General features: G+C 43.0%; 1 protein-coding gene across 1 annotated transcript; it reads left to right on the top strand.

Moving 5' to 3' along the window:
* Positions 1–111: 111 nt before the first annotated feature.
* Positions 112–18,254, top strand: LOC146624972 (uncharacterized). Its single transcript, XM_085363237.1, has 3 exons — positions 112–289; positions 16,900–17,325; positions 17,467–18,254. Exons 1-3 carry the CDS (start codon positions 112–114, stop codon positions 18,252–18,254), a joined length of 1,392 nt encoding a protein of 463 aa, XP_085219363.1.
* Positions 18,255–18,295: the final 41 nt, after the last annotated feature.

Genomic DNA, 18,295 nt, shown 5'->3' on the forward strand with positions numbered 1-18,295 from the left:
CATGGAGAAGGAGACTAGAGGCTAAGATCAAGGCAGCAGGGAAGTTAGACAACTATTGAAGCTGTAGTCCACTGAACCATCCAAGGTGTACTCTCAGTGGCAGGGAACAATATGACAACAGCTCCACCAAGGCTAGAGATTGAACAATACTGGAAGACCATCTGGGATAACGATACAACCGATAACAACAATGCTCAGTGGCCAGTGGATCTGAGGGCAGACCACAGCAACCTCCCCGAACAGGGTCCAATAAACATCACAGTGGCAGACATCGAAGAAAGAGTCTCCAGTATGAAAAGTTGGACAGCAACAGGCCCTGACACGATTCATGCCTAATGGCTGAAAAAGCTTTATGCACTCCATGCGCTTATGAGCACAAATGAACAAACTGCTAGATGATAAGACACATCCAGAATGGCGACCAAAGGCTGGACAGTCCTGATCCTCATGGACCCCCAAAAGGAACCGTTCCCATCCAAATACTGGCCAATTAACCTGCCTCAGTACCACATCGAAGCTCCTCACAGGCAACATCGCGTTTGAATGGGAAGAACAAGATCCAGGTAATCAACATCTACACCGGTGATCAGATACCCAGCTGGGATAATCAGCTGTAAAAACAAGGAGATAGATGCCACTGACATCTAGACAAGGAAGCTGGTCACAATGCACGGAGGATTTCACCCCAGTAAGCACCCTGAGGCTATATGCTAAACAAAAAGGAGGTTGAGGACTCACTGTAAAGGTGAGACAACAAACATTCATGAGTAAATCACAACAACAACTGACCGTGTTGTGGCCACCTTCACCTTCTTTTGTCTACCACCAGAAGATAGAAGAAGTGGCGGATATTAAGAAATTCTGCCAGTGGACATTGATGGACTCCAAGACAACACAGAGGCACTAAGATCCACAAGAGCCACAGAGGCAGGGGTCTACCATATCACTCAAAACCCCAGGTGCAGGCTGTGCAAAGATGCCCCTGAGACAGTCCTGCACAATGACATGGTCATTCAGAAAATTTTTTTCCAGGGTGCGAAGATTAAAATCCTGTCATTTTTTCACAATCATTCCAACTAAGAATTCAGAAAAGTCATTTATGAGGTCTCTGATGATACACCAACCTCCTAAACACAACACACATAGTGCCGGGTTAGACTGACCCAGCTCAAACATACCTAGCTGAAAACTGGTGAAAGACATTTTTTATAGATATAGTAATCGATTTCAGGAAGGCTGGAAGAGATCACCACACTGACCTCACCATAGATGGTGATGCCGTGGATCAACAGTGTTAAGTTCCTGGGTGTACACCTTGCTGATGACCTGTCCTTCTCCATTAACACCACAGCAGTTCAAAAAAAGCACCAGAGCGTCTCCATTCCCTCAGGAGACTCAGAAAAGCAGAGCAGGATTCTCCACACTTTACCTCACAACTTTCTACAGAAGCACCATTGAAAACATCCTGACACAAGGTTTTGCAGCCTACAAGAAGCGTCAACTTCATTGGATTGTTAAGACTAGGGATGGGTATCATTTAGGTTTTATCCGATACCGGTGCCAAACCGGTACTTTTGAAACGGTGCCGGTGCTTAAACGATGCTCAAACCGGTGCTTAAAGAATGGAGAACACAAAATTGGTCCAAAAACTTCTCATGTTCAGCTGCTTTTTTGTAAAAAGATAACAATGTTAGCCTTTTCTGCAGCTATGGGGCATATATGGTATCACTCTTGGCTGGAAGCAGTGCTTAAACAATGGAAAAAACACCAACTTTGTCCAAAAACCTCTCATGTTTAACTGTTTTCCACTTTTTCTTTGGTCATTTTAGCCTTTTTGGCCAGGGTGAAGGGAGTATCTACCATCAAACAAGAAGACAGCCGCATGTAGCTATGATGATGTTTGCTAGTTCACCTTACATGCATTAATTTAATAACGTGGTTAGCCTACTCAACGTAAAATTACACACGAACAACATTAAGCTACTCACGATGATGATTCTGAGGCCACTTAAGTGAAAGCCCTCCGCCACTTGGCTGCGCCTAGAAATCCTGTCCATAAAAATTATGAACAGAATCAGTGATAAAGGGCAGCCCTGGCGGAGCCCATCACCCACCGGGAACAAGTCTGATTTATTGCCGGCAATGCGAACCAAGCTCTTGCAACAGTTGTATAGGGATCAAATGGCCTATAGCAATGGGCCAGACACCCCATACTCCCGTAGCACCTCCCACAGGACACCCAGAGGGACACGGTCGAATGCCTTCTCCAAGTCCACAAAACACATGTAGACTGGTTGGGCAAACTCCAATGCACCCTCAAGTATCCTTGAGAGGATAAAGAGCTGGTCCAGTGTTCCGCGACCAGGACGAAAACCGCATTGTTCCTCCTGTATCCGAGGTTCGACTAGCGGACGAACTCTCCTTTCCAGCACCCTGGCATAGACTTTCCCAGGGAGGCAGAGGAGTGTGATCCCCCTGTAGTTGGAACACACCCTCCGGTCCCCCTTCTTAAAGATGGGGACCACCACCCCAGTCTGACAGTCCAGGGGTACTGCCCCTGATTTCCTATGCAACGTTGTAGAGGCGTGTCAACCAGGACAGCCCTTCAATGTCCAGAGCCTTCAGGAACTCGGGGTGGACCTCATCCACACCAGGGGCTCTGCCACCAAGGAGTTGTTTAACTGCCTCAGTGACCTCGCCCCCAGAAATTAGCGGGTCATCCCCCTCATGTCCAAGACTCTGCTTCCCCCTCGGAAGGCATGTCAATGGGATTAAGGACGTCCTCGAAGTATTCCTTCCACCACCCAACTTTTATATCACGTCTTAAAACCCAGCTATTCAGAAATGCATATTCGTCATCATGACTTGTTCTTAGTCTGTTTTTATCTTGATTAACTTTTCTTTTGTTGTACAAATGTAGGGTGACCTTGAGGGTCTTTAAAGGCGCGTATAAATAAAATGTATTATTATTATTATTATTATTATTATTATAAAGAGATTTAATAATTTCAAATGAAAGGGGTTTTGGTTTAATCAGTAGGCCGCTATTTTTACCATTACATCTATGATGGTGCTGCCGCAGCAGGGGTGTGCAAGTTTGGAACAGGTTGTCTTGTTTGTTTCTCCAAGTCCTTATTTATTGAAGCATTGACATAGAAGCAGAAATCAAGCAATACATAGCAATCATAAACCAGAAGAGACTGCTGGAGAACAGCTAGCGGGGCATACGCTATCTTCGGCTGGACCAGCTACAGGGGCCTGGTTAGCTACAGGTGAATGATGGGTGTGAAGCCGAGTCTCCAATTCAGTATACTTTGGCTATAAGTTAGGTAGTGAGTGCACAGAAAGTGTGCTTCAGATGAAGCACGTGAAGATTATACTATGACAAAACAATGTATCAAACAGTTTTTAATTAAATTGCTAAGCAGATAAGCTACTCAAAAACACCAATGTGTTTGAGCAGGAACAGGAAGTGATACTCTACCGCAGAGAGAGCAAACACCAAGTGACAGCGCCACCTGTGACCTAAATGAGTGACAAACACAGACCTGGGGAAGAAACTCATTTTTAATAAGACAATAGGGTTATATTTTGTGGTGTGTGGCTGATGGATGAATGTTTTGAGAGTAATCTAGATGAGTTTTTCTTTTGTTGCAAAGTTGAACCTGCCAATTAGGTTTGGTATGATTTACCCTCCTAATATGAGGAGCATGCGTCATGACTTAACTAGGCTTTTTCATTTTGATACTTTCACAGTGCACTGAAAGTTTTGTTTGATAATGTCTCTGTCATTTAAGCAGATCTGAACGATTAGAATGAAAGCGCTATATGACACGTGTCGGGAAAACCGTTGCAAGTGAGATTTTCCACATTAAAATGGGTTCTGGAGAAAGTCACTTATTTGGGACAATCAGAAAGCGAGTCCCTGTCTAAAAGGATTCAGCGAGGTAATCCAGTCTAAATTCTTTTTCTTTTTGAAATGGTGTCATATTGCTGACGGTGAGAAACTTAATGTGACAATAGATTCCACTATCAGAAATGATTGAAAAAATGGGAATTTGACTGGACTGGTAGGAGTTGACTGACTTGACTGACTTGACTGACTTAACGTCAGCATGTGAGGTTGCACCTCCAAAAGTTGTTTCTATGTGTGTTTCTTTGTTGCAGGAGCAGGACTAGACCAGAGGGGAAACCTTTCGATCACAGCTTTGGAGTGTGAACTCTGTAAATTTAACCTTGTCGCTATAATTTTTCTGTCTTTGAATTCACCAGCAGTGTGTTATTCATGACCTAGAATGCAGATGTCACTGTGAGAAAGTGTGTATACACCTTTTTTTTCCCTTTTTTTTTTTTTTGCCTGTCCTATTTGGCTCTTTTGCAGTCAGAATTATTGTCTAAAGGCGAAGAAAGATGCCCAACGGATTTACTTTACCAAATAGACCATCCCAGTGTTACCATAATGGTCTATTTGAATCACCTTTTATTGTTTATTTTATTTTATTTTCACTTGCTAAATATGGGACAGACTTGACTGGGGAAAAGAAAGGAGAGAAAGAAAGAGGGAAATAAAAACAGTGGGGAAGAGGAACGGTGATAAAGGGCAAAAAAACAACAACAACAACAAAATAAGCAGACAAAAATACATATATCAATCACCTGGATCACCTGTTGAGAAATTTAAAAAAAGAAAGTCAAAGGAGCTTGCAAAGAAAAGCGTCTGGACTTCTTTAAGTTGCTTGAAGACATTTCACCTCTCATCCGAGAAGCTTCTTCAGTTCTAAGGTCAAATGGTGGAGAGTCCCAGATATAAACCTAGTGGGAGTTTCCCCCCACAGAGGGACAAAAGGACCCCCTGATGATCCTCTAATCGCCTGAGCCAAGGTGTGAAACTGGACGTGGGTCCCAATCAGCCAGAGTTTCGGGTGTGTTCATTGTGAAACCTGGCCCCACCTTATCATGCGAATTCCTGAGGTCAGATGGCCCAGGATGTGAGTGGGCGTTAAGGCGTCTGGGAAGGGATCTCAAAACTGGATTATAAATGGCAGAGAGTTGGTGTCGTAAACCCCCGCCTCTGTTCAAAGATGGTCACTCACAGTGGACATAGATGGCTTCTTTCACTCCTCTTTCGAACCATCTGTCCTCTCTGTCCAAAATGTGAACATTGGCATCGTTACTATTTATAACAGCGCACAGTGTGCTTTGAGGTAGGAGCCAAAAAGGGTGTAGTTTGTGTGTGTGGGCACCCGTGTGTACACCTGTGAGCATGGACGTGCTTGTTTTTAAAAGGTTCCTTCATGTAATGATCTGCTAGAGCAGGGGTCGGCAACCTTTCTGATGACGAGTACCATCTAAAATTTCCTCAGAAGTCAAAGTGCCATATGATTGCATTAGCAATAATTTGAATAACGCTCTATATTAACAGTTACACACTATATAGAACCACTTTATAGAATTATAATTGTTCACAGATTTTGGCAGCTATCAGTGAATAGTTATCAGCTATTTTGAAACAAAAAAAGACTTTTTATCCATAACAACAAATGAACTGTACAACAGAAAATGCAAATGATATTTATGGTCTCCTCACAACAGTGATAAGAAAAATAAACTGGGCCAATATGGCATGTTTGTTAATACACATGTTAATATGATCTCTGGTCTTACACTCCCACGAGTGTCCAGCATTCAGACGGCTACCTGAGAACACTCATGTGAGAGAAAATCTGCTCACACAGATATGTAGACATACATATACCAACAAGACAGCGTACATCACTGTCACAACAGTGTTTGTTTTCATTCAAAGGCTCTATGGCTTTAATACCTGGTGGGCCGGTCTCTAGTCAAAATGCCCGGGCCGATTTTTTGTCCCAGTCCAGCCCTGGGCATGACACGCAGTGAATTAATCTGAGAAGGTGCATTAAAAAAAATAAATGGCCGGGCCAGCGGTGCACATCGCAAATTAGCTCGCATAGACACATTAGTTGTGCTGCTTCTTAATGACAGTATCTTAGCTAACAACCCCAACTACCAGATTCAACTTGTAATTGGCTAAAAATAACTATATTAAAATAGCTTCAGGAGCTGTCCACTCAGCGCAGCATCAGCACCACAGAAATACACGGACACATCCGTAGACTCGAGACAGAATTCACAAGGCGTTTTTGGGACTTTCAGGTGTATGGACCAATGTTTTTTTTCTGATCAAACCAGAAATCTTTAATGAGCAGCTGGGTTTGTCTCACATTAACTGGCTGAGTTAATGCCAGTTAATGCAACATCTAAGGAGCTGGAATCGACAGCTGTGCGTGTTCATGGAGCTGCATGTTCACCTGCTGGACATCACTACCTGACAAGTTTAACTGTCTTCAGAACATTGCAGAGGCCTTATTGACAGTATTTGACTCTACATGTCTGTGTGAGCAGATTTTCTCTCACATGAGTCCTCAGGTAGCCTCTGAATGCTGGACACTGGGAGACCTGTGTCTCTGACTGGGAGACCAGAGATCACATTAACATGTGTGTCTCTGTATTAACAAACATGCCATGTTGGCTCAGTTTATTTTACTTATCATTGTTGTGAGGAGGCCATAGATAGCATTTGTATTTTCTGTCGTACAGTCCATTTGCTGTTATGGATAAAAAGTTTCTTTTTTTTTGTTCCGAAATAGCTGATAACTATTCACTGATAGCTTCCAACATCTGCCAACAAATATAATTCTATAAAGTGGTTCTATATAGTGTGAACTCCTGAGACTTCCGGAAGGAGAAACCAAGATGGACGTGTAGTTGGGAGCCTGGCAGCAAACTTTTCTAATTAACCCCCCAAATTCAAGAAGATAGACAATTATTCGTGATTCTTGACTGGGATGAGTGGGGGTACGAAGACGAGAAGTCACAAAAAGCGAGCAGCATACCAAGAATATAAAGAAATGGATAACTCTGATCAACGGCGGGACTCCGAGAGTGTTAGCGAAATGTTAAAAGACATCAAGATGGAGCTGCAATCATTTCGCACTGAAAGTAAACAAGATATGCTAAAAATGAGAGAAGAGTTGAGACAAGACGTGAGAGTTGAGTTGGCATTATTGAAAACAGAAGTCTATCAAAGCATCTCTGCAAATACTGAAAAAGCCAACACACTTGAGCGTAAATTGACAGAAGCAGAGACACGAATAGCGGAAGCGGAGAAATTAAATGCAGCCATGAAAGATGCTTTAATCAAAGTTATGGAAAACTACAAATCTATACAAAGAAAGATGACGGATTTGGAAGGACGATCCAGGAGGAATAATATTCGACTTTACGGAGTCCCGGAAGGAGTAGAAGGTGAATCGATGCCACAGTTCGTGGAAGATTTATTGAAAAAAGCTCTTTCATTGCCACAGGATATGAGACTACGGATACAACGAGCCCATAGAGCGTTGACGGGAAAACCGGGTCAGAATGCGCCGCCCAGGTCAATAATAATAAATTTTCAGGAATATATATGTAAGGAGGACATCTTGAAAAGAGCCTGGGCTGGCAAAGTGGAGTATGAAGGTCAGCATATATTATTTGACTATGATTATGCCACAGAGGTGGCCCAGAAAAGTCGGGAATATGGGAACATCAAAAGGGCATTGAAAGAAAAAGGCGTCAGATTCCAAACACCGCTTGACAAAATTCGTATCCATTGGGATACGGGTGTACGAACCTACGGCAGCGCAAGGGAGGCTGCGCTTGAGCTGAGAAAGAGAGGATACACTGTGCAGCTGCCAGGAGCAGATTCAACGGATTTGGGACCGGAGATGGAGCATCTTTCACGAGCAACACTGTGGCAGTGAATCGACACAGTAAGAGGATAATACAAGCTGCTCTCAAGACATGAAGATCTCATCTATGTCACTCAAGGTATCGATTATTTTTCCCACGGGGTTATTTAACTTTAGAACTGTGAGTCCTCAATTATTCTCTACCCTTTTTCCCTTTTTTTTTTCTCTTCTTTTTTTTTTTTCCTTCCTCTTCCGAGAGTGACAATCTATTCCTAAGTGTGAGAACAACGATCAAAAAAGAGCACCTTACTGAATAGTTTAATACAAAATGGACTTCGCTGTGACTCTAAATATCGCTGCCAGAGATCGTTGGACTTTTGGATGTGTGAAACATTATGTATCACCGCCAAGGAGGGGCCCTCTGTGAAGAGACTTTCTCCTCAGCCTGCCAACGGGGATTCGGGGTGGGAAGCGTTCACCCCAACGTGGAAGTCGGGTGTTATAGGGTTTGTTTGTTTTTTCTTTTACTTATTTTGCACTGTTGTAATGGTATATGGTGGTTGGCCAAATGTCAAGGCCACAATTTTTTGTTGTCTGGAGAATTACGATCTACAATCGCGTGGATTATATGCCTTTTAATAATATAAAACTGGTGTCACTGAATGTGAATGGTCTGAATAACCCAATCAAAAGAAGTAAAGTGGTAACAAAACTCAAAAAAGAAAAGGCACAGGTAATATTCTTGCAGGAGACTCACCTGCCCCAACAGGAACATGAAAAATTGAAAAGATTTGGTTATAAAAACACCTATTACAATTCCTACAGACAAAGTCAGAAAAGAGGAGTAGCTATTTTAATAGCAAACTCTGTACAATTTGAATGCCACAAAGAAGTGTCTGATAAAGAGGGTAGATACTTACTAATTAAAGGGAAATTGGAAAATAAACTAGTTACCCTGGTTAATATCTACGCCCCACCAGGAAGTAAGAAAAGTGATTACAAAGATTTATTCAATTTAGTGACACAAGAATCTGAAGGTCTGGTGATATGTGCAGGGGATTACAATGTTGTGCTAAATCGGGATATTGACACTACCAGTGCTGCAACATGTAAACATCGTTTGTCTAATTTTATGAATACAATATTACAAGAGGTGGGACTGATTGGTGTATGGAGAACACGTAATCCTCAAACCAGGGACTACACCCACTATTCTGCCCCTCATGCCACATATTCGAGAATTGATTATTTTGTAATTAATATTGAAGAACTTCATAATGTTACAGATTGTAAAATAGGTGTGGCAGATGTCTCAGACCATAGTTTGATTAGTCTAGAAATCAGTCTTGATAATAGGAAAATACATACAGCATGGAGACTTAATTTGGGTATTTTAAATAGGGATGAACATGTTAAGAAAATTAAAGAAGATATAAAAATGTATATAGAAGACAATGATACCGGAGATGTGAGCCCAACTATACTTTGGGATGCATTAAAGGCAGTCTTAAGGGGAAAACTCATAGCCCTAACAGCAGCACACAAAAAAGCGACTAGCCCTATATAAAAATTTGACAGAAAAACTTAAACATCTGGAGAGGGAACATAAACTACTTAAAAATCCAGAAATTCTAGAAGAAATATCAGACATCAGAAATCAAATTGATGAATTACTAAAAGAAGAAGTAGAAAAAAAGGCTAGGTATATGCAACAAACCTATTACGAATCAGGGCCCAAAGCAACTAAAATACTTGCCAGTAGACTGCGTAAAAAGCAGGCATCAAGGATTATTGATAAAGTAAGAAACTTGGATAGTAACAAATTACATTATATGCCCAATGAGATAGAAAATGAATTTAAAAAATATTACACGAGACTGTATTCACAACCGGCAGCCGCAGACCTTGAGACAATAAAAAATTTTCTTGACCCGCTGGATCTGCCCTCCATAGGAGATACCCAAAACAAGTTACTGATTTCACAGATTACGGATAAGGAACTAGATACAGTTATTGCCGAACAGAAAACAAATAAAGCCCCAGGAAGCGATGGCTTTCAGGCTGAATTTTACAAAGTTTTCAAAGAAGAACTCAAGCCACTTCTTCTATCTTGCTTCAACTGGACTCTGAATCAGGGAATAGCTCCACCATCATGGGGAGAAGCTATTATAACCATTTTACCCAAAGAAGGAAAAAACAAAGAATATTGCAAGAATTATAGACCCATTTCCCTCCTAAATAACGACTATAAATTGTACGCTTCGATCATTAGCAAAAGACTCCAAAAATTTGTACCAGATCTGATAGAAGTGGATCAAACTGGATTTATCAAGGGACGTCAGGCACAGGACAATATAAGGAGAGTCCTTCACATTATTGACAATGCAGAAAAAACTAATATCGGTACTGTGTTAATTAGCTTAGATCAAGAAAAGGCATTTGATAGCGTAAGCTGGCTCTTCCTATTTGGAGTATTGGAAAAATTCGGGTTTAAGGACAGCTCAATACAATGTATAAGGACAATCTATAATCACCCTACAGCTAGAATCAAGGTGAATGGTAGTCTGACAGATAGAATTCGGCTATATAGAGGCACAAAACAGGGCTGTGTCTTGTCACCAATTCTTTTTGCTTTATATGTTGAGCCACTAGCACAAGCAGTGCGACAACATTCAAAGTTGGAGGGGGTATCCCTTGCTGGACAAAAACACTTTATTGGATTGTTTGCTGATGACGTTATTATTTTTCTACGAAACCCTGACAAGTGCTTCCCAATTCTGATGCAACTATTCCATACCTTTGAATACTTATCAGGCTATAAAATTAATGTATCCAAAACACAAATTCTATCATTCAATTATATACCCTCCCAAAAGATCAGAGACGAATACAAATTAAATTGGCACTCGAACAACATGAAATATTTGGGCGTAACCTTGACAAAATCATTATCAGATATGGCGGACATAAACTATAATCAGGTGGAGGGCAACATTAGAAAAGATCTAGAACGGTGGTCGGCAACACCTACAAACTTCTACTCAAGAATCCAAATAATAAAGATGAATGTTCTCCCAAGACTGTTATACATGTTTCAGTCACTCCCACTTCCTATATCTCAAAAAAAATTCAAAATATGGGACAAGATGATATCAAGGTTTATTTGGGGTGGGAAGAAGCCCAGAATAAGACTAACAACACTGCAACTCCCGAAGCGCAAGGGAGGGATGGCCTTGCCGAACCTAAGGGAATACTTCTATGCAGCCCAATTCAGACCACTTGCTGGTTGGTGTAGACCAGAATATGAGGCAAGATGGAAGGAAATTGAGAAAGAAATCGAGGGAAACAACATTCAAATTTTTATCTCTGACAAACATTTAATGACAAAGAATAAAAGTGGAATGAATCAAATTGTGAAATTTACATTAGACATATGGCACACAGTAATAGAAAAATGTCAGTTAAAAGAACAATTATTTATACTCAGATGGTTTAGACATGATAAAAATTTCAAGCCAGGACAATTGGACCAAACATTCAAACAGTGGGAACTAAAAGGGATTACAGCAGTTTGTACCCTTATGAAAAACGGAAGACTAATGAGTTTCCAACAACTAAAAAACAAATACAAATTGGAAAATAGAGATTTCTTTAGATATTTGCAAGTTAGGGACTACTGCGCAAAACAAATAAAATCTGACTGGCTTGGGAAACCACTGGGGGTTGTCGGAAAAGTAAAAGATTGCTATGAACATAAACAATTTAAAACCATTTCCACCTTCTATAGGTCATTAGAAGAAAATAGACAAGATTCAACACTCTATATTAAAAAGAAATGGGAAGTTGAACTGACCATAAAAATAACAGAGAAAGAATGGCTCAATATGTGTGAATTGCAACACAGTACAACTAATTCGCCGTTGTGGAGGGAATTTTGTTGGAAAAATTTGACACGTTTTTTCATTACACCCAAAATAAAAAGCAAACTGACCTCAAGTTTACAAAATTGTTTGAGATTGTGTGGAGAAATGTAAAGTGTGCATGTTAGTCCCCATAGGGAAATAGTTCCTCTGCATTTAACCCATTCACCCAGTGAAGCAGTGGGCAGCCGCCAGTGCAGCGCCCGGGGAGCAGTGTGTAGGGACGGTACCTTGCTCAGGGGTACCTCAGGGTAGCCGTTCAGTGGAGTCGAACCCCCGACCTTCCGATCATGGGGCCACCACTCTACCTACTGAGCTATCCCTGCCCTTACTGAGCTATCCCTGCCCTTAGAAGCGGATCATTCTCATGTATTCTGGACGTGCATTAAAATTAAAAAGTATTGGGAAGACTTAAAAATGAATATGGATAATATTTTGAGTTATACATTCCCAAATACTTGCCAAGTGATGTATCTAGGAAACATAAAAGAACACATACAAAAAGAGGACGTGTATTTAGTCAAAATAATTCTGGCCGCAACAAAAAAAGCAATTACAAAGAAGTGGTTACACCCAGATCCTCCCACCCAGCGGGATTGGATCAGTATTGTAGAGGATATCTCAGAGATGGAAAAAATAACACTCAACATTAGACTGATGGGAGGTAAATACGACAGACTATGGAGGAAGTGGAAAACATTCAGAAGTGACACAAATGAAATAACATAATAGGTTTTCTTTTTTTTCTGCAACGTGATAAATGGAAAAAGATATGTAAACTCCAGACTCTATGTTTGTTTATATGTATGTTTGTTTGTTATTTTCTTTATTGTATGTCCACAATGTTAACCTAATAAAAATCAAAGTAAAAAAAAAAATATATATACACTCAACAAAAATATAAACGCAACACCTTTGTTACTGCTCCCATTCCCCATGGGATGGACGTAGAGACCTAAAATTCATTCCAGATACACAATATAACCATCCCTCCCAAACAGTGGTCACAAATCAGTCCAAATGTGTGGTAGTGGGCACATCTGCTATATTGAGATAATCCATCCCACCTCACAGGTGTGCCACATCAGGATGCGGATCTGACATCATGAGTAGTGCACAGGTGTACCTCAGACTGCCCACAACAAAAGGCCACCCTGGAATGTGCAGTTTTTTGCGCTATTGGGGGTCTGGGGACCCAGAACCGGTCAGTATCTGGTGTGACCACCATTTGCCTCATGCAGTGCAACACATCGTCGCATGGAGTCTATCAGATTGTCAATTGTGGCCTGTGGAATGTTGGTCCACTCCACTTCAATGGCTGTGCGAGGTTGTTGGATATTCGTGGGAACTGGTACACGCTGTCGTATACGCCGGTCAAGCACATCCCGAACATGCTCAATGGGTGACATGTCCGGTGAGTATGCTGGCCATGCAAGAACTGGGACATTCTCAGCTGCCATCTGCCCTGAACAATGTGAACCATGATTCATCCGTGAAGCGCACACCTCTCCAACGTGCCAGACGCCATCGAATGTGAGCATTTGCCCACACAAGTCTGTTACGGCGACGAGCTGGAGTCAGGTCAAGACCCCGATGAGGACGACGGGCATGCAGTTGAGCGTCCCTGAGACGGTTTCTGACAGTTTGTGCAGAAATTGTTTGGTTGTGCAAACCAATTGTTCCAGCAGCTGTCTGGGTGGCTGGTCTCAGACGATCTTGGAGGTGAACCTGCTGGATGTGGAGGTCCTGGGCTGGTGTGGTTACACGAGGTCTGCGGTTGTGAGGCCGGTTGGATGTGCTGCCATATTCTCTGAAACGCCTGTGGAGACGGCTTATGGTTGAGAAATGAACATTCAATGCACGGGCGACAGATCTGGTTGACATTCCTGCTGTCAGCATGCCAATTGCACGCTCCCTCATTGCTTGTGGCATCTGTGGCATTTTGCTGTGAGACAAAACTGCACATTCCAGGGTGGCCTTTTGTTGTGGGCAGTCTGAGGTACACCTGTGCACTACTCATGATGTCAGATCAGCATCCTGATGTGGCACACCTGTGAGGTGGGATGGATTATCTCAATATGGCAGATGTGCCCACTACCACACATTTGGACTGATTTGTAACCACTGTTTGGGAGGGATGGTTATATTGTGTATCTGGAATGAATTTTAGGTCTCTACGTCCATCCCATGGGGAATGGGAGCAGTAACAAAGGTGTTGCGTTTATATTTTTGTTGAGTGTATATATAGTGTGAAACTGTTAATATAGAGTTATTCAATTTATTGCTAATGCAATCATACAGCACACTGACTTCTGAGGAAATTTTAGATGCACTCGTCATCAGAAAGGTTGCCGACCCATGTCTTACAGTTTGTTTCAGTCTTTCCTAAATTACTCCAAATGTCCCTGTGTCCTCCTTTTCCTTTCCCTAGGTAAAGCTACCAGCCTTTTTTCTCAAGACTCATATGATTTGCACACAGTGGTGTTTCAGTTGCAGGACCAGACTTCAAGTTCTTGATATTTAATGATCTTAAAATTATTAATAAACTAATGGATTAATAATTAATCCATTCTAGTGTAAATAGCTTTCACAGGTTACTCCAGCCCTTTAAATCTAACAGACTCTTGAGGCCTATTTTTCAGGTCCCAAAAATGAACCCAGTTAATTACCAAGTGCACCGACTAAGAAAGGCGCTGCAATAACAGGTGTGGCTGGTAGGACTGGTGCGGCAAGCCTACTCAGGCTGTTCTTATCAGAGGTGGCAGGGAGACACCTAGACTGTGAGGTGGTTAGAACTGGGGGCCCCCTCTCATGTACATTGGCTCCATCTGAACTCTGCATTGCCTGCTAGGTAACACTCATAGGATCAAAGATTAGGACTTAAAACAGAGAGTTGATCTAACTCCCTGTACTGGGGTGCTGGTCCTGCAGAGTGACACACTCTTTGTTATTTGGACATATAACTCTTGATGCTCTGCCACTATTCAGAAAAAACAAACAACTGAGGCTATCTGTAAAGAATATTAAAAACCTCAGTATCACTGTAGTCATATTAAAACAGAACTTGGGCAGAGTATTGATTAAGTAGACACCATGAATATAAATTATGCACACTGATAATCCTGGAAAGTGTTTCAGTAAAGGATGAGCAAAGGTCACATGCATTAATACAATTTTTACACTTACATTATAGCATCAAAATATAGTATAGAAGGCATCTACAATCTATTTGTTAAAAGAAGACGAAAAGACCCCATTGAATACTGATATTATTTCATTTCAGTGCTTTTGCTGCCATTGGTTACAATGTTTCATTCTGCAGTGTTTCTCTCAATTTGCTTATGTGCACAGTTTTTCAGCAACATTAACTTTCCCATCTTACATAATAATTGGGAATGCCTACCTACTCTCATGGACATCATCAGATTTTCAGCCAACCCACAAGTCTGTGGATTTGAAATTTAATTTGCCTAATGCTGCATTGTGCACACTTGATCTAATCATTGGGCATTAACAAATGTTTACTGTTATGCTGTTTCCAACCCCAATATCATAATAATATGGAAATTGATAATTATTCTGTCATACACACAGCTTCCAGCAGACATGGCTTTATTGAATACCTCAGAAGGATGTGGGTATCTTTCAGAAACAATTTACCTAATATTGCTTTTCTCCCCTCAGATTATTTGTGTGGGCCAGGGGCAATATTAGATTGAAATGTTAGAGTATTGGGTTTGAAAAGGGTTAGGGCTGCAGCTGGATGTTAAATTATGTCACAGCGAGTTGACTTCACATCACAGGGTTGAAGTCAGTGCACGATAGACAGTCCGCACAGTGCCTTTTTATTACTCCAAAGCCTCATGTTCAGGAAAACTGGAAAAAGTGTTAAGTTTTATATTGCGTTATGTACATAGTACCAGTAGACTAAGACAGTTGCCGCAACACAAAGTCTGGCAGAAATAGGGTCAGGGAGGAGTAGCTATCTGCCCCAGTCAGCTAGAGGCTGAAGGCAAAGAGAGGAGAGACATGACAGAAAAATGGGTTTTGTCAGTTAATATGCTAGCCATAAGCTTTTCATCATGGAAATGAGTCTGAAAGCCATGAAACTCAACTGGTTAATCTCCCGTTACAGGTTATCTTCTCATGCACCTCTTGACATTTTGAAGATTGTGTTCATGTAAACAAACAAAAAAAAGTTTTAATGCACTACAGAAATATATTTCAGGACATTACAACATAATCTCCAAAAGTTGATTCTGTTCATCTGGACGTAGCGTTTTGTGGGAGAAACATTTCGTCACTCATCCAGGTGACTTCTTCAGTCTGAGCTGACTGCAGGCTTCCCCAATCTTATAAACACACTCTAAAAAGTAATTCATCAGGCCTTTTACCACCACTTGATAAAATCCATGGTTGCAAGATAAAAAAAAAAATCAAATTTACTGATTAAGATAGACGTTCTAAGTTGCAAATTTTATTTTTTGGGTTGTGTTGAATTAATAATTTTGGTAATTACATCAAATTAATTTTGTATGTAATATTAAATTAAATCCCAATATTAATGTGTTCAAAACAAAATCCAAGTTGCAATTACTCAAAGAAATTGAGTAATTGCAACTTGAAATCAGAGGTTACAATTGTTAGGATGCCTGGGTCGTCGACCCAGGGTTTTTGAGTTTTTGATATTATTTATACTTCCTAGTTTTTGGTTTCTTTGAGTTCCGTCTTATGGCTTATGTCTCTGTCGTCTTTAGTTGCTCTGTCTCCCCTATCACCTGCATCCCCTTGTCTAGTTCGCGTCTATGTGTATCTTAAGTTCCTATATCCCCGTGTTCAGTCAGTGTTTGTGTCTGCCCTGTTCCCACGTCTCTGTTCCCTTTGTAGTGCCTGCATGTGAGTCTGTGTCTTTGTTCAGTCTGTGTTATGTGTTTCCTGTTTTACTTTGAAGGTCTCTGTCTTCTCTCAGTGTGTTCAGTTTATGCTTCTTTGGTCTCGTCAGTTCTGATTTGCCCCAGCTGTGTTTCCCTCCTGTTACCCATTCCCTGATTGCTCCCTCTGTGTATTTAAGCCCTGTGTTTCTCTGTGTCCGTGTCCCGATCTACCGTTTTCCTAGCTGTGTGTTCTGTCATTCCTCCTGGTGTAAGTTTATTTTGATTTTTTCCAGTTATGTTATATTTGAGTTTAACATTAAAGTTGTTTTGAGTTCACATCTGTCTCCGGAGTCTGCACCTTGGGTCCTATTCCTGGAGGGCCCGAGGAGCCCGTTCAGCCACCTGTCTCCGCTGGAGGGCCCGAGGAGCCCGTTCAGCCACCTGTCTCGTCAGCTGGAGGGCCCGAGGAGCCCGTTCAGCCTTCTGCCACGTCAGCTGGAGGGCCCGAGGAGCCCGTTCAGCCACCTGTCTCCGCTGGAGGGCCCGAGGAGCCCGTTCAGCCACCTGTCTCGTCAGCTGGAGGGCCCGAGGAGCCCGTTCAGCCTTCTGCCACGTCAGCTGGAGGGCCCGAGGAGCCCGTTCAGCCTTCTGCCACGTCAGCTGGAGGGCCCGAGGAGCCTGTTCAGCCTTCTGCCACGTCAGCTGGAGGGCCCGAGGAGCCTGTTCAGCCTTCTGCCTCTGCTACGCCTGGTCCAGCCTCTGCCTCTGCTACGCCTGGTCCAGCCTCTGCCTCTGCTACGCCTGGTCCAGCCTCTGCCTCTGCTACGCCTGGTCCAGCCTCTGCCTCTGCTACGCCTGGTCCAGCTTCTGCCTCTGCTACGCCTGGTCCAGCTTCTGCCTCTGCAACGCCTGGTCCAGCTTCTGCCTCTGCTACGCCTGGTCCGGCCTCCGAGTCTGCAGCTCCGCCTGGTCCGGCCTCCGAGTCTGCAGCTCCGCCTGGTCCGGCCTCCGAGTCTGCAGCTTCGCCTGGTCCGGCCTCAGCCTCTGCAGCAGCCTCTGTTCCTGCTTCGCCTCAGCCTGGTCCGGCTTTGGCCTCTGCAGCTCCGCCTGGTCCAGTCTCCGAGTGTTCAGCTTCGTCTGCTCCTGAGGTCTTCATGCTGTTTGTTCCTGCACGTCCCGTCCGGCCTGCTCATCCTGCATGTTCTGTCCGGCCGATGACTGGACGTCGTTGCCGTCTTGGACAGCCCTCTGAACTACGCCGCCGTCATGGACGGCCCCCTGAACTACTCCGCCACCAGTGCCTCCCGCCCGGCCGGCCTCCTGACCTGCTCGGTCGCCGTCGCTGCCTCCCGCCCGGCCGGCCTCCTGATCTGCTCTGTCGCCACCGGCGCCTTCTGCCTGGCCGGCCTCCTGAACTGTTTTCTGGGCTCTTGGGCCGTCAGCCTCCGGGCCGCCCCCCTGAACTGCCCGGGTTTGGACTATTGTGCTGTCAGCCTCCGGGCCGGCCCCCTGAACTTTTTGTGAACTGTTTTTCCTGGCTGCCTGCGCCTGTCATGAGCCTGTTTTTTGTTCTGTTGCTTTCCGGGCTCCAGTGTTTGCACTTTTTTTTTTTTTTTTTGTTTCTGGCTCAATGTGTTTCATTTGTTTCGAGCCCTCCATCCTGTTTCCCCCGCCGCCCACCCTGGTTGGGTTGTTTTTGGTTTTGATGTTTTGGTTTGGGCTGTCTGGAAGCCAGCCCTTAAGGGGG

The sequence above is a fragment of the Diplotaxodon limnothrissa genome, linkage group LG9, assembly GCF_057381915.1.
Source record: "Diplotaxodon limnothrissa isolate DT_005_m linkage group LG9, D_limnothrissa_male_GT1.1, whole genome shotgun sequence".
NCBI classification, from domain to species: domain Eukaryota; kingdom Metazoa; phylum Chordata; class Actinopteri; order Cichliformes; family Cichlidae; genus Diplotaxodon; species Diplotaxodon limnothrissa.

Coding starts and splice junctions, on each gene's coding strand:
- LOC146624972 (XM_085363237.1), top strand. CDS start 112: ATGACAACAGCTCCACCAAGGCTAGAGATTGAACAATACTGGAAGACC. Junction 290..16,899: donor CATCGAAGAAAGAGTCTCCA/GTATGAAAAGTT, acceptor CTGTCTCCGGAG/TCTGCACCTTGGGTCCTATT. Junction 17,326..17,466: donor CTCTGCCTCTGCTACGCCTG/GTCCAGCCTCTG, acceptor CGCCTGGTCCAG/CTTCTGCCTCTGCTACGCCT.